This window comes from Abramis brama (assembly GCF_963993115.1).
Source record: "Abramis brama genome assembly, chromosome: 16".
Classification (NCBI taxonomy): Eukaryota; Metazoa; Chordata; class Actinopteri; order Cypriniformes; family Leuciscidae; genus Abramis; species Abramis brama.
Genome location: NC_139978.1, coordinates 6,878,380 through 6,892,270, shown reverse-complemented (window position 1 = coordinate 6,892,270; position 13,891 = coordinate 6,878,380). Strand labels below are relative to the sequence as shown.

Here is a 13,891-nt window from a genome sequence, read left to right as displayed (position 1 = left end):
GTCACCACTTGGAATTGTAAAAAGTATATTTGTAAATGGGTTCCAAGAACACTCCCCTTGCCTTCTATTGGTCAAACAAACAGATAGCCCCGCCCCAAACGTACACCATTGTTTGACCCAATATTACTGTGCTGGTCAGGCTTCTTAAACAGAACAATTCAATAGTTTTAATAGCATGTATACACTTTTGGGGTAATCAACCTACAAAAGGCTTATTTATGCATATTAATGGGTGTAACGGTACATGTATTCGTCCCAAACCGTCATGGTATGGACGTCATAGTTCGGTGCATACAGTCAGATGACGAATACAGTCAGTCACAGGCGATCCACACTCCAATCCAGAAGGGGGCGTGCGCGGTAATGCAACACTGTTTGCTAACCGCCACAATAAGAAAAAGAGCAGAAGAAGAAGACACGTTCTATGCACCAACCCAAAACAAGAGTTCAGATGGCACGCAAGAGCTTGCAAGTAGCCTATATGCTGAGTTTCGACAATTTTTTGTGACGAGCTCCACAAACTTCATGTAAAGGAAACAAAAGCACTATGTTTTGTTTTTATTGTGAGTGTATACAATGTCTTACTCTTATCTGTATAACCATAAATTAGTATTTTAAGTTGTTTCCGCTGTTATATTGAAACAAAATCATTTGGCAGTGTGCCGATTTGTGTCGTGGAAGTCTCACAACAGTCCAGTGATGAAATATGCGTGTCCTGGAAATGGAAAGCCTCAGGTGCCGCTTCACTCGCTGTCTCTTTGTGGAAAGGTGAAGAAGGCTCAGATGTAGACGGCACTTTTTCTCCTTCTCGCTCATCTTTGCATCTCGTGAACTTTGTGCATCCGCCATTGTCACCGCATGTTAATAAACTCTCACGCGCAAAGAAAATGACAGCGTAGACTAAGCGCAACACATTAATCTAACTAACCAATAAGTTTGAACACAGCCGTTGCATTTTACCGTGCAGCATTGGCCAATCTATTTATTAGAGTAACAAATCAACAACTTATTTTTTTAATTTATTTAAAAAATATTACTTTATTACATTATAAAGCTTAGAAGAGCCAGGAAATTTTTTTAAATAACTCCAATTGTATTCGTCTGAAAGAAGAATGTCATATACACCCATCACGGCTTGAGGGTGAGTTAATCATAGGCTAATTTTAATTTTTGGGTGAACTATCCCTTTAAGGCTAACATATTCATACTAAAAGCTAAAAATTTCAGGGGGTCTTTAAGAAACTTCAATGGGACAAGAATTACCTTTAAGCAGCTGGCAGCAGTGTCCTCATTCTGCCTCTAGTGGACAGTCTGTGCTACTGCATCCTCTTAATTACTACTCCTGCTTGCCTGTTGTTGACACACCGCCGACATCTGTTTTGTGCTATTGGCTTGAGGCTGCCAGCAAGTTATGAGCACCTTCCTCACATCGACAGCAGGCTTGCCTGGCTTTCTTTACCCTCCTCCGCACGACACTTACAAAAGCGCTGCTCTGTGTTTCTGAGTGGCTTCAAATAACCGTGAAGTTTGGATCATATTCTTCTTGAACAAAGCACAAAAACAAACAGTTTGGGTTAAAGGTCAAAGCATTCTTAGGTAAATTGTTGTCTAACAGCTAATGCCTCGTGTTATACCATCGGCTGATATCTGTATACGCGAGGCAGTTGCTAGGACAGCACGTACCCTGCAGCTGCTATATTGAGCAAAAATCTGTTTGTTCAGACATGCACTGAGATGACTCAACAGCTCAATCGTGACAGCCTGGAGCGATCGGAAAATGATTCTCCATTAGATAAAAGAAAGACTGGCCGTATCAGTAGTAAATCCAACATTATCATAATGACTGCGCCGCTCTTTCTCACAGAACAGCCAATGTAGAACAGATTTACTGCACGACAGTCCTGTGGGAATAGAGACAGATAGAGCTTAAATGTACACAAAGCTCAAACTTCAAGGGCTGTCCAAAGGCTTCTAAACGGCATGATGGTAGCCATGGAAACATCTCTCCCCGAGCGCATGTGTTCAGTGGAAATCGCTGTAGGGGATCCGTTCCTTCATTTGGATCGTACCGCATTAAACTAAACTACTCTGTCTTTCTGCTTCGTGTTTTGATGAGATATGAACCCTGGGGTTGTTCTCTGTGTATTTTAATTTAAACAGGACTGTTCTTGTTAGTTTATGTGTACCCTCCACCTGTTTAGACAAACCTCAAGCTGTTCAGCTTGATAAATTGAAAGTTTAAGAGTCTAGGTGTGTGCTGCATGAAATATATAAGCATACTTATAGTTTCCAAAGAGTTGTTTGGTGTTTTCTCTTTTTTTAAGGGGCAGTGTTGTACATTGTTGTCTCATTTTTTTTATTTTTTTGTTATGTTAGTCAGGAGCTGAATTAAACCTGAATAATCCAAGTAATTTTTGTTAATTGACCTATAAGACTTCTATACAAACAATGCAGGACACGTGTGAGAGAGATAAATGTACTACTATTATACTATGTAAATATTGATTTACATTAGTTGGAAAGCCTATTTGCCATTACCGCTGGATGATTACATTTTTTCAAATGCCAATAAGCTTTGTTAATTGTGACTGGCACTCAATTTGACCGGGTTCGAGTGATGCAATGTAATTTAATCAGTCTGCTAAATATGGTATAATGAACTGTCTAACAGGCTAGTATAAAATTCCTTAAGTAGCAAGTAGTTTATTTTTCTTTAATAAGCCTATGCAAACATTAAATGCGTTTTGGATTTGGCAGGTTTGATCAGGATGATCTTATCCACTATGTGTCTTGATGAGGTCTTGGCTGGCGTTGCTGTATTTAGCAACTTTTGATGAGGTCCACACTGATTCCTTTGCTCCGTCCAGTTGTCATCAGAGGAGAAATCCCTCTTTACGATTGTGTTGGTTGGTTATTTTCCCTACTCTAACTAGAACATGACAGCTGTACAAATGGATTTTTAAACGCCAGTCACATTTTTTAGTATCATATCATATTTCTTATTGAAATATGAAAAATAATACAGACATAATGAAATGCGGGGACTACTTGCGTCTTGCAGGACGCTGGACAAAGCTTCCAATTTCAGGACTGTTCCCCAAAATGCAGGACAGGTGGTCACCCTAATTAAAGAGGTCATGAGATGAGAAATCAAATTTGCCTTGATCTGTTGACATATTAGAGGTATTTGAACCATTGACACATCCTGCAAGTTTTAGAGATTAAAAAGTCCCTTTTCCCTATACTAGATGTGAGTATCGAATCGCGTCAGAAGCAAATAAACCCATTATAATCACTGACGCTGTCTACACTGGATACATTATAAAGATGGGCGTTTCTGACATGCTCAACGCACTTGAGTCTGTCGACAACAGAACAAATGAAAGAGTGAAAGAACATTTGCTTTGACACAGCTCCAGTTTCAACAGCTCGTTTGTGTCTCTGTACAGACTTCCCAGGATCCCAGCGTCGGAAACAAGTGGATAGTTTATTTTAATGGCGTTCCGGATCTCGTCAGAGGATTACAATTTTGCGCATTTTCTAGCATTTTTTGTAAACTAGGCACAGTGTAAAGGAGAGGTTCTGCAAATCACAAAACATAATTTAAAAAATGTCAATGGTGTTCAGTGTTGTTTGGATGTTTTGACGCCAGAATTAAAATTTTTGGGTTAACTGTTCATTTAAATATATAAACAGTGGTAGAGGGAAAAATGTGTGTGTGTGTGTGTGTGTGTGTGTGTGTGTGTGTGTGTGTGTGTGTGTGTGTGTGTGTGTGTGTGGAGGGGTTGAGTCCACTTGTTGATGCATCAGTCATTATTCAAACGATTCTTGATCGATCAACAGAAATTTAAAATAATCACACATTTGTGCCTTTAGATAAAGTTTAAAGCCAAGGATAACAAGACTTTTCAAAGAAAACAACCAACCAACATTCTATATAAAACAATACTCTGTACATAAACAGAGCATGAGGGGAATTTCATATTCCTTTCATTTTCAAGTAAACCTGAAGACCATGATTATCTGGTTCAGACTGGTTAACAGATCCTGTTGAAATTTGTTTTCGCCGTTTGTCTTAAAGATGTGTTTGTGTTGTCTTTTTCTCTAGCTGCCTGTGGGGGTTTCATCACCAAGCTGAATGGGTCCATCACCAGTCCAGGCTGGCCCAAGGAGTATCCGCCCAACAAGAACTGCATCTGGCAGCTGGTGGCGCCCACGCAGTACCGCATCACCCTGCTCTTCGACGTGTTCGAGACTGAGGGGAACGATGTGAGCACTAGGTTTTTGCCTCTGAGTGGGGTGGGTTTGTCTGGTTCATTTCAGCTCGATAGTGTGAATCACCACAGGGCTTTTGGGACTGACTTCTCCAAATTGCCTTCATGTTTTCTCACTTTTTCACTGCTGATAGCTTAAGGCAATTTTGCCTGGTGCTGCTCACATGACGAATACACTCATGATTTTCTGTTAAGTTGAAGGGTAGTTTTCTGGTTACATGTGTGTTTATTAAAAAGCCTCAGGAAGTTTATAACAGAGCTATTCTGTTACCATAATGGTAATCATATCAGTTACCTTATGGCTTCCAGCCAGTCTTTATATTATTATATTATATATCACTAACATTGCTTTGATATAACAGCAACATCATTAAATGAGTGCTAAATAAAATAGTTGTTTTTTTTGTTTTTTTAGAAAACGAGGCAGTTGGCTCAGGCTGGGTTTTTTAAATAGCTATTAGTCTGTTGAATAAGACGACGCACTAAACCGTGTTTAAATTAGCTGCAAGTTTTCCTGAGCATTTTATAGCTTCAAATTAATAGCCTACCCTAACTGCTGGGTAAATTAAAGCTGGGAATATTTTGGGTCCATACAGGTTTCGCTCTATCGACTAAATCAGTGACATGTTGTCAATTACCACAGAAAATAATTACGACCACAAAAACAAATCTGTTTACAATAATGGACATACATTGAAAGTACTGCAGATAGTTGCATAATGTTCATTCCTGGTATACTTCAGTGCAAAGTACTGTTTACATGGAGCAAACTCTTACTCCATCCACAGGAGTTACGTTGATAACATTTAACCAGATGTTCACCCGCCATTAAAAGGATGATTTACATGCTCAAAAACACGTTTTGTTTGTAAGAATGAACACAAGTGCTTCTAAAATGCGAGCTGCACGTTTCTGCTTTTAAACCCTCTGGAATGTCTTGCCACGTAGACGTCCATTGTAAGTGCATTACTCTGAGTATGGTTTTTGTTTGTTTTGTGGATATTGTCTGTAGTAATGCTGTCAGTAGAACTTAACTGGCACATTCATTCATTGTTCTGGCACTCGTTTAATAGTGAAAGGTGTGAATTGTCTCAGCTTTATCGATTGCCAAAAACAACATTTGTTCCAGAAACGACTGTACAGCTTGTGAACCATTACTGTCAAAATGTGCTGTAAACCACAATGAAAAGCTGTGATCATCAATGAATTATTTGGAGCATTTTGAGCCATTTAAATGGAGGATCCATCCAGTTTCTTACAAAACAAACATGCCCCACTCCTTTTCTCTCTCAATTTTTGATTTATACGTTTACATTTTACATTTATCAAACACTTTTATTCAAAGTGACTAATAATACATGCAGATGTGATTAATACAAAGCAGAAAATAATGCAATAAATGCCACTATTATATTACCCTGCTGAAAAGACAAGTGTTTTGGGTTACTTTGATCAAGAAGGACCTTTCTCAAGACATGTGGTTGACCAGCAATGTTTTAAAGGTGAACTGCAGGCTGCTGTATGACTCCGGTTTGCTTTCTCCTGTGCAGGTGTGCAAGTATGACTTTGTTGAGGTGAGGAGCGGACTCTCTGCCGACTCCAGACTGCATGGGAAATTCTGCGGAGCTGAGAAACCGGAGGCCATCACCTCTCAGTACAACAACATGCGCATTGAGTTTAAATCTGACAACACTGTCTCCAAGAAGGGCTTCAAGGCCCAGTTCTTCTCAGGTGAGTGCGTGCTATGAATTTTAAAAAACAAAACATAGCATGTCCTGGAAAAAGAAAAAACTGACGTAGCTGTTATTTAAATGTGTATTGTGTTTTTTTGATGTTATGTGTGATGTATTATATTAGAATAATTTCTGAAGGATCATGTGACACTAAAGACTGGAGTAATCATGCTGAAAATTCAGCTTTGCCATCAGAGAATTAAATGACATTTTAAACTATATTCAAATAGAAAACAGTTGTTTTAAATTGAAAGAATATTTCACAATATTACGGTTTCTAACTGTATTTTTGATTAAATATATGCCTTTGTGAGAATAAGAGACTTATGTCAAACTTTTGACAGGTAGTGTATATAATATATGTATACAGGGCTTGACATTAACACCCGCCAAATGCGGGTGGATTTTAGCAGAGGTGGACAGAGTACACAGCTGCATTACTTGAGTAAAAGTACAGATACCCCTTGCTAAATTTTACTCAAGTACAAGTAAAAGTACTACAGTCAGATGTCTACTTAAGTAATAGTACTAAAGTACTTGTTTTTTAAAGTACTTGAGTATCAAGAGTACAAGAGTACATTTTCTAAATATTGCATTACTACTGCCACAGTGCTTACATTAACACTTGAAGCGAAAATTATCATTAACTTGTTCAGAAAATTGAAATAGTCTGGAGAGGTAGGGCCACGGCTTGGCACATTCCCGGGATGCAATATTTTTTTTCCCAGGATGGTAGGGGAAGACTCATGAATATTCATAGGGAAGTCATCCCTGATTGGTCTGATGACTTACCCCTAACCCCACCCCTAAACCTACCCGTCACTGGGGTTAAGACCAATCAGGGATGACTTCCCTATGAATATTCATGAGTCTTCCCCTACCATCCTGGGAAAAAAATATTGCTCCCGGGATGGACCTGCTGCGTCTTCATCCATTGTTTTGTCCATGGTTTCGTCTGTTATCTAAATCTGACCATGGAGTTGACTTTGGCGGAAAGCTGAAGGTGATTGCTGATAGGCTGTCCCAATCAGTGGCGCCTGCACAATCCAATCACGTTTGAGAGGGTTTCCGAGATGTTTCTTTTTTCCTTTTTAATTTTTTTTTATTTTATTTTTTTAGAAGAAGTAGTAACGGGTACTCACAGTTATGGATAGAAATGTAGTGGAGTAAAGAGTACAATATTTGCCTCTCAAATGTACTTGAGTAAAGTCATGAGTACTCCCCAAAAATGATACTCGAGTAAAGTACAGATCCCTCAAAATTGTACTTAAGTACTGTACTCAAGTAAATGTACTCTGTTACTGTCTGGCTCTGGATTTTACCATTGGCACGTAACGCAGGCACTCCTATTAGCCACTTTGGCGGATTGAATTTTATATATAATATTCACATTTTTATATTTTAGTCTTTTAAAAAGGCATCTGAATTAATAAACTAAGTGCAATGTAGTTTTGTCAAAAATATCGATTTTTCGAGACATCGATTCTGAAATATCTAAAACGCTTTCAATACTCATTAGATACACGATACCAGCTGCACTTTCTCACTCTCTCATCTCTCCGACAGCGAGTTACACACAAACCCACCTCCCCTCACTCATTCGTTTCATTTGCTGAATATTGTTGGTGTTACAGGGCTTGAATTTCTTGGTTTGTGTGTATTGTGCAAAATTTTACCCATTCCCGTAGATTTTTTGCTCACACCCAAAGTGTGCGCACATAAAGCCGCCTCTCAGCACTACATTGAGTTATTTTTTGCTGCTTATTCAGTCAAATACACACAAAATAATGTCAAAATACTGGTCTTGGCGAGTATTCACATAAACACAGTCAGTTACAGTATGTTATAAGCGAACATAAACAGTTGAGAAAGAAAACGCATGTGTAACAGTATAATGGATCCGTGCGTCAGGTCTTAAAGTGACAGTAAACCTGCTGCCAAATTATGAGATAATATTAAAAATATCTACATAGTAGTTTTCCCCCATGGTATCGATGTCAAAATTGTGGCCAGTGAAAATGCTGAGTGGCTTGTAACTTTGGAAAACCACAAGCCACAGTGGCTGGTGAGCAAAAAAGTTAATGTCAAGCCCAGTGTCTATATAAAAGTGTGTATATATAGCAAAGAATTGTTGGCCTTAGTAGCACTGTCATTGATTCAAACTGTACAAATCACACATACCAAATGAATTTTAAGCTTACAGTTCTTATGAAAAAGTGCAGTGTAAAATTGTCTTGATTTATTGTCTGTTTTTATTTATTATAGAGGGGAATTTAAATGCACTATAATAATATTCTGGCAAATTTAACAATTCAACATTTAAAATTGTGAAAAAATTGTGTAATTCTATTATAATCTGTCCTGTTAAAGTAGAATAAAGTCTTTATTAAAATATATATATTTTTTTTTTTTTACATTCTAGGGGGGAAAAAGTGAGTGTGTTTTGTTGAGATCTGGTCCTTTTTTCACAGATAAAGACGAATGCTCTAAGGAGAACGGCGGATGTCAGCATGAATGTGTGAACACTTTTGGCAGCTACAGTTGTCAGTGCAGAAGTGGCTTTGTACTTCATGAGAATAAACATGACTGCAAGGAAGGTGAGAAAAACACACACACACACACACACACACACTTATCTTGTATGTGGATACACAGAGAGGCAGTGTTGCTTTGAAGCAATAAGCCATGAGTGGCCATGTGAACTTCCTCAAAATCATAGTGTATTGTTTTATAAAATAGTAGCAACAGCTATATGATAAAATAAGCCAAGTTCAATACTTACCCTCATGTTGTTCCAAACCTGTATGACATTTCTCTTCTGTGGAGCACAAAAGAAGATATTTTGAAGAATGCTCATGCTTTTCTTCTTTATACAATGACAGCTGATCACAGCTACAGTACAGCATCAAGTGCTAAAAAGGAAAAATAAGCACCATAAAACAACCATAATCATGTTCAATATGCTTCTTCAGAAGAGATACCATAGCTTTGTGAGGAACAGACAGAAATGTAGAATCTTCCTCTGTGTTAGCTTTCAAGTCTTGTTCTTTATTCCACATAATCAAAATTGCAGCACATTTGATTATGATGCACACAAGATCCATCACGAGGGGAGTAAATTTAAGCAACACGAGGCGAGTAAATGTGCACAGGATTGTCATTCTTGAGTGAACTATCCCTGTACTTTTAATATATTAATATCCAATCAGAGCTGAAACTGTCTATTTTATAATGAAGGATAAGCCACAACCCTAGATTAGGCTTGGAAATTGGTTTTGACAAGTATTTCACTAAATCTAGCAGAATTACATGCTGTATGTATGGAGGATCTCTGTGTTTTCTCTATGAGGAATGAACAGCAGTCTGGTTGTTTTAGATTCCCTATTAGCACAAGAATGCTCAGAAACCTTCACCATTGATTTAAGCTCACTGGCACTAACTAGCGTCTGAATATTTTTAGAGAACGCCTTCCTCTTGCGGGCATAAATAGAAAGCAGTGCTTGGGAGAAAATAAATAAAATGGTGGAGAAAAGGTGTTTGAGAAGGTTATGAAATGCAATGCCGAAAACAACAACGATTCTCAGTGTTTGAAGTTTGAATGTGGCTCATATGATGAGCAAGAGGATGAGACTGGTTGTGAGTGTACTCGAAGTTGGACATCACGTGTTATTGGTATCTCTTGCAGCCGGTTGTGATCACGTTGTGAACAGTGTGAGTGGGACCATCACCAGCCCTAACTGGCCAGATAAATACCCCAGTAAGAAGGCCTGCACCTGGGCCCTGTCCACCACTCCAGGACATCGGATCAAAATAGTATGTGCAATCTCTCTCCTTCCATATTTACAATAGTGGCTCCCCATTACCTTGTGATGTAACCAAACAGAATAGTTAACGATATGGAGAATTGGCTTAAGACACACTCAAAGACACAGATCATAATCAGAGTCGACAAAAAAGATACACCATGGCAGGTGTCGATTTAAAAGTATTCCCATTTTCCTACCATATTTGTAAATGAAATTCGTTCTTTGATCCACCAAGTACCGCTTAAGTTAACTGTCAACGTAGACGCCAAAACTCTTGTGGATCTGCTCACCCAAATCCCTCTGTAACTGGAGTAAATTTGGCAAATGAATAATTTAGGGACAGTTACATACATATTCCCAACAACTTATTATGTTAGCATGTTAATATTAATTAGCCAGTCCCAGAACAGCTTATATGGACTGTATGCCCCTGAATCTCATGTTTTTAAACCCAAAAACACATTCTGTGTTCACGCAATATATTTTTGCATTTCATTGCGCTGCTCTTCTGCTGTTTTTTTATGTAAACTTGTGCTAGACAGACACGTTTGACCTGTTTTTCAATCCACTGCCCTGCATTTCGCCTTTTAAAACTGTGTAAATGGTCCTATAGGGGTTGTTTGCACAGAATGCATTTTTGCATTCTACTGTGCTGCTTTTCCATTTTCCATTGTATAATTCTTGAAAATCTGATGTTTCCCCGTTCAAACTTTGACTTGAGCCGCTTGTTTCAGGCTTTCAATGAAATCGACATGGAGCCTCATCTGGAATGTGCTTATGACCACATTGAGATTTATGATGGTCGGGATGGGAAAGCGCCAAGCCTCGGACGCTACTGCGGCACCAAGAAACCTCAGCCAATCATATCCACCGGAAACAAGATGTTCATCCGCTTCTTCTCTGATAACTCCGTGCAGAAGAAAGGCTTTGAGGCTTCCCATACTGCAGGTGAGCTCACATCTATCTAAATTAAATGTGCATTAACGTTACATACTGGAATCTGTAAGAGACTGGTAGTATTTTATAATATAACCTTATACAAGCTAAACTTATATAATAAAACTATAAGAGACTGTGCAGTGCTTTGTTTTATTCCTAAAAACAGGCTGTGGTAAAATCAAATTAAATGGCTTTTTGCTTTTTAAATCTTTCCCCGACAGCTTTTTTTCTTTTTTTAAGTTGCCAGTCACAAAAATTCCATGGCCCCCAGAATATTTTGTTGTATGAATATCTGAATCTCTGATCAACATAATTGAAAGATTTGGAAATTACTTTCTGGACATTTCATGGTTTGAATGGTTTGTAACACATCATGTAAAGTTCAGATTTTCAAATATATATTTCATTTTCAATATATTTTTAATATATTCATACATCATATTTGAGAGCTAGACCTAATTTTATATTTTACCTTTTATGTTATTTCAGATGTTTGCAAACCCTTGTGGGTTCATGAGGGAACTGTATAATAAAGATGAAATATTTTGTTTACCTGTATGTAATTTGGCCATTAACCAACATTAGAGAAACATGAACATGCAATTGTCTTGTTAAATTATTGAAATGTTATCTTAAAATATTAAGTGTAAAGGCCCGTTCACACATTTAGCACCCACACCAATGTATGATAAAGTTTTTTTTATTATATGCACACACTGCAGTTTTGTCGTCTGCCACTTTAAATGCTTGAGCTCTTTAAAATCAGGTGGATTCTGATTGGCTGTCAATGTTTTTATCACTCATCAGCTGGAAAAAGAATTGTCCAGTGATTTCAACTATATTGTTTCCTTGTGCCGTTTTCGTTACAGTTGTGGTGTGGTGTGGACTAACTCCACATCAATTTTTAATGTAGCATGCTTTTTAAAACTTTATCTTTATCTTATTGTTAGTGTCCTTGGTGTGAACTGGCCTTAACTAATATTTTAGGTCAAAGGTGTTCGGGTGACAAAAGAGTTTGGAAATCCCACATGTATAGCATGTATTAGAGCACTATGTTGTATCTCAATATAATAATGAAAGTTAGTTGCTAAGCTACAGCGCTGTGTTTACACGTCATTGGGTGCTGATCTCAGCCACAAGTCTGGCTACACAAGACTATTGATATACAGTCATATGCTGAGATGCTGAAGTCAGACTCACCTGTGAATTACCTCACATGTTCATTTTCCTCTCTTCTCCAGAGTGTGGAGGTCGTCTGAAAGCGGAGGTGAAAACTAAAGACCTTTACTCTCATGCCCAGTTTGGTGATAATAACTACCCTGGGGCGTCAGACTGTCAGTGGGTGATCACAGCAGAGAAGGGCTACGGTGTGGAGCTCATCTTCCAGACCTTCGAAATCGAGGAGGAAGCCGACTGTGGCTATGATTACATGGAGCTGTTTGATGGGGCGGACACCAAATCACCCAGACTAGGCCGTTACTGCGGATCAGGGGTAAAACACAGATCTAGATTTACTATGTAAAATCTACAAAAATCAAAATGCTTCTACATTGCATGTGAGGAGTTAGTAGTAAAAGTGACCTTTAAAGGGATAGTTCAACCCCCCCCAATCTCATGTCATTCCAAACCCAAAATACCTGTGCTGATCTTTGAAACACAAATGAAGATATTTTTAATAAAACCTATTATAATAAGACCCGAGATATTTCTGTCCCTTCACTTAAAGTCTATTCCACAAAAAGTTCATAAAGAGATTATAAAAGTAATCTATACTGTATGAAACCTGCGTTTTAATCCGAGTCTTCTGAAGAGTAATGATCACTTTATATGATGAACAGATTTAATTTAGGCTTTTATACACATATTGATCCATGCACAAACATAGAGCATATCAAAAATGCTAAACTAAAGCTCAGTCGTACTTGCTTGATGCACGAGAACAAACCTCTTGCAGAAGCTTAAATGTGCTTGTGTGAAACGTGAGAACGGGCGCCTTTGGTTTTCGTGAATCTCGCAAGAAAGTTTGAGCTTCCGTTTACATATTTAATGCTCTTTGTGTGTTGATCAGTGTTTATACTTGAATAAATGCTTAAGCTAAATCTGTTCATCTGATCAAACCATTCGGTTCATATGGATTTCTTTTACAATGATGTTTTTAAATCATTTTGAATGTTTTTATTGACTTTTATTAGAGGGACCGAAATCTCTGAGGTTCCATTAGAAAAACTTAATTTGTGTTTTGAAGATGATTGGAATGCGTGAGGGAGAGTAAATGATGACAGAACTGAAATTTTGGGGTGAACTATTCCTTTAGTAGTTTTAGCCCACATCATCAACTTCTAATTGATAATTTTCCATAGAGAAGCTTTTTAATTAAATAAAAAAATTCGACGTGACTAATCACACAGCACCAGCAGTACTCTGTGTGAATGAATCCAGCTATATGCAGAGCCACATTTCTTTGCCTTCTCTCACTTTTAATGACTTAGTTATGCTTGATTAGTTGCTATGAGCCGTCAGACATTTTGTTCACTGGCCCTTTCAGTCCTGATTTACCCTGCTGTCCATGACCCCATTACAAGAGACCTGTGACGGCGCAACCTGCCCATCGCCTGAGATATTTGTTTGACTTGAACCGAGATGATGTTAAACAGTGTGCATTTGTCTCAATCAAGTTTTGGTAACTTGCCATTTAGCACATGCTTTTAATCCAAAGCAACTGACAATTTACTAACAGCAGGGACTATGTCCCTCGAGCAACATGAGCTTAAGTGTGCTGCCACATTAGGCTGTCACAGCCCAAAATAACCCATTAGGCTTGCTCAGAGAATAATCACACAATCTAACTCTTAACATCTTCTCGACCTTTAGCTACACAGTGAAAACTACTCTGAACTGAATCAAGTTTTTTTTATAGGTTTTAGCCCTAGTAAGCCCTCACTATCCACTGTTCAAGTACGCTAAGGTGTACAGTGTGCATGATGTAAGTTTCATCATCAGCATACCCGATTTTTAAAACCATGCAAACTTCGCATGCCAGGGGTGTCAAATCTTGCTCCTGGAGGGTTCAATCACTGTCCTACGGAGTTCCAACCCCAATTAAACACATCTGAACCAGTTAATCAAGGTCTTACTAGGC

General features: G+C 38.2%; 1 protein-coding gene across 1 annotated transcript in view; it reads left to right on the top strand.

Annotated features, from left to right (window-relative positions):
• The window catches only part of bmp1a (bone morphogenetic protein 1a), an 88,033-nt gene that overhangs the window by 69,655 nt on the left and 4,487 nt on the right, over positions 1 to 13,891 (top strand). The window contains exons 14-19 of the mRNA XM_084087304.1: positions 4,109 to 4,269; positions 5,825 to 6,005; positions 8,479 to 8,604; positions 9,693 to 9,820; positions 10,548 to 10,761; positions 11,994 to 12,244. Coding sequence (XP_083943430.1) covers positions 4,109 to 4,269; positions 5,825 to 6,005; positions 8,479 to 8,604; positions 9,693 to 9,820; positions 10,548 to 10,761; positions 11,994 to 12,244 — 1,061 coding nt within the window. The remainder of the gene's footprint in view (positions 1 to 4,108; positions 4,270 to 5,824; positions 6,006 to 8,478; positions 8,605 to 9,692; positions 9,821 to 10,547; positions 10,762 to 11,993; positions 12,245 to 13,891) is intronic.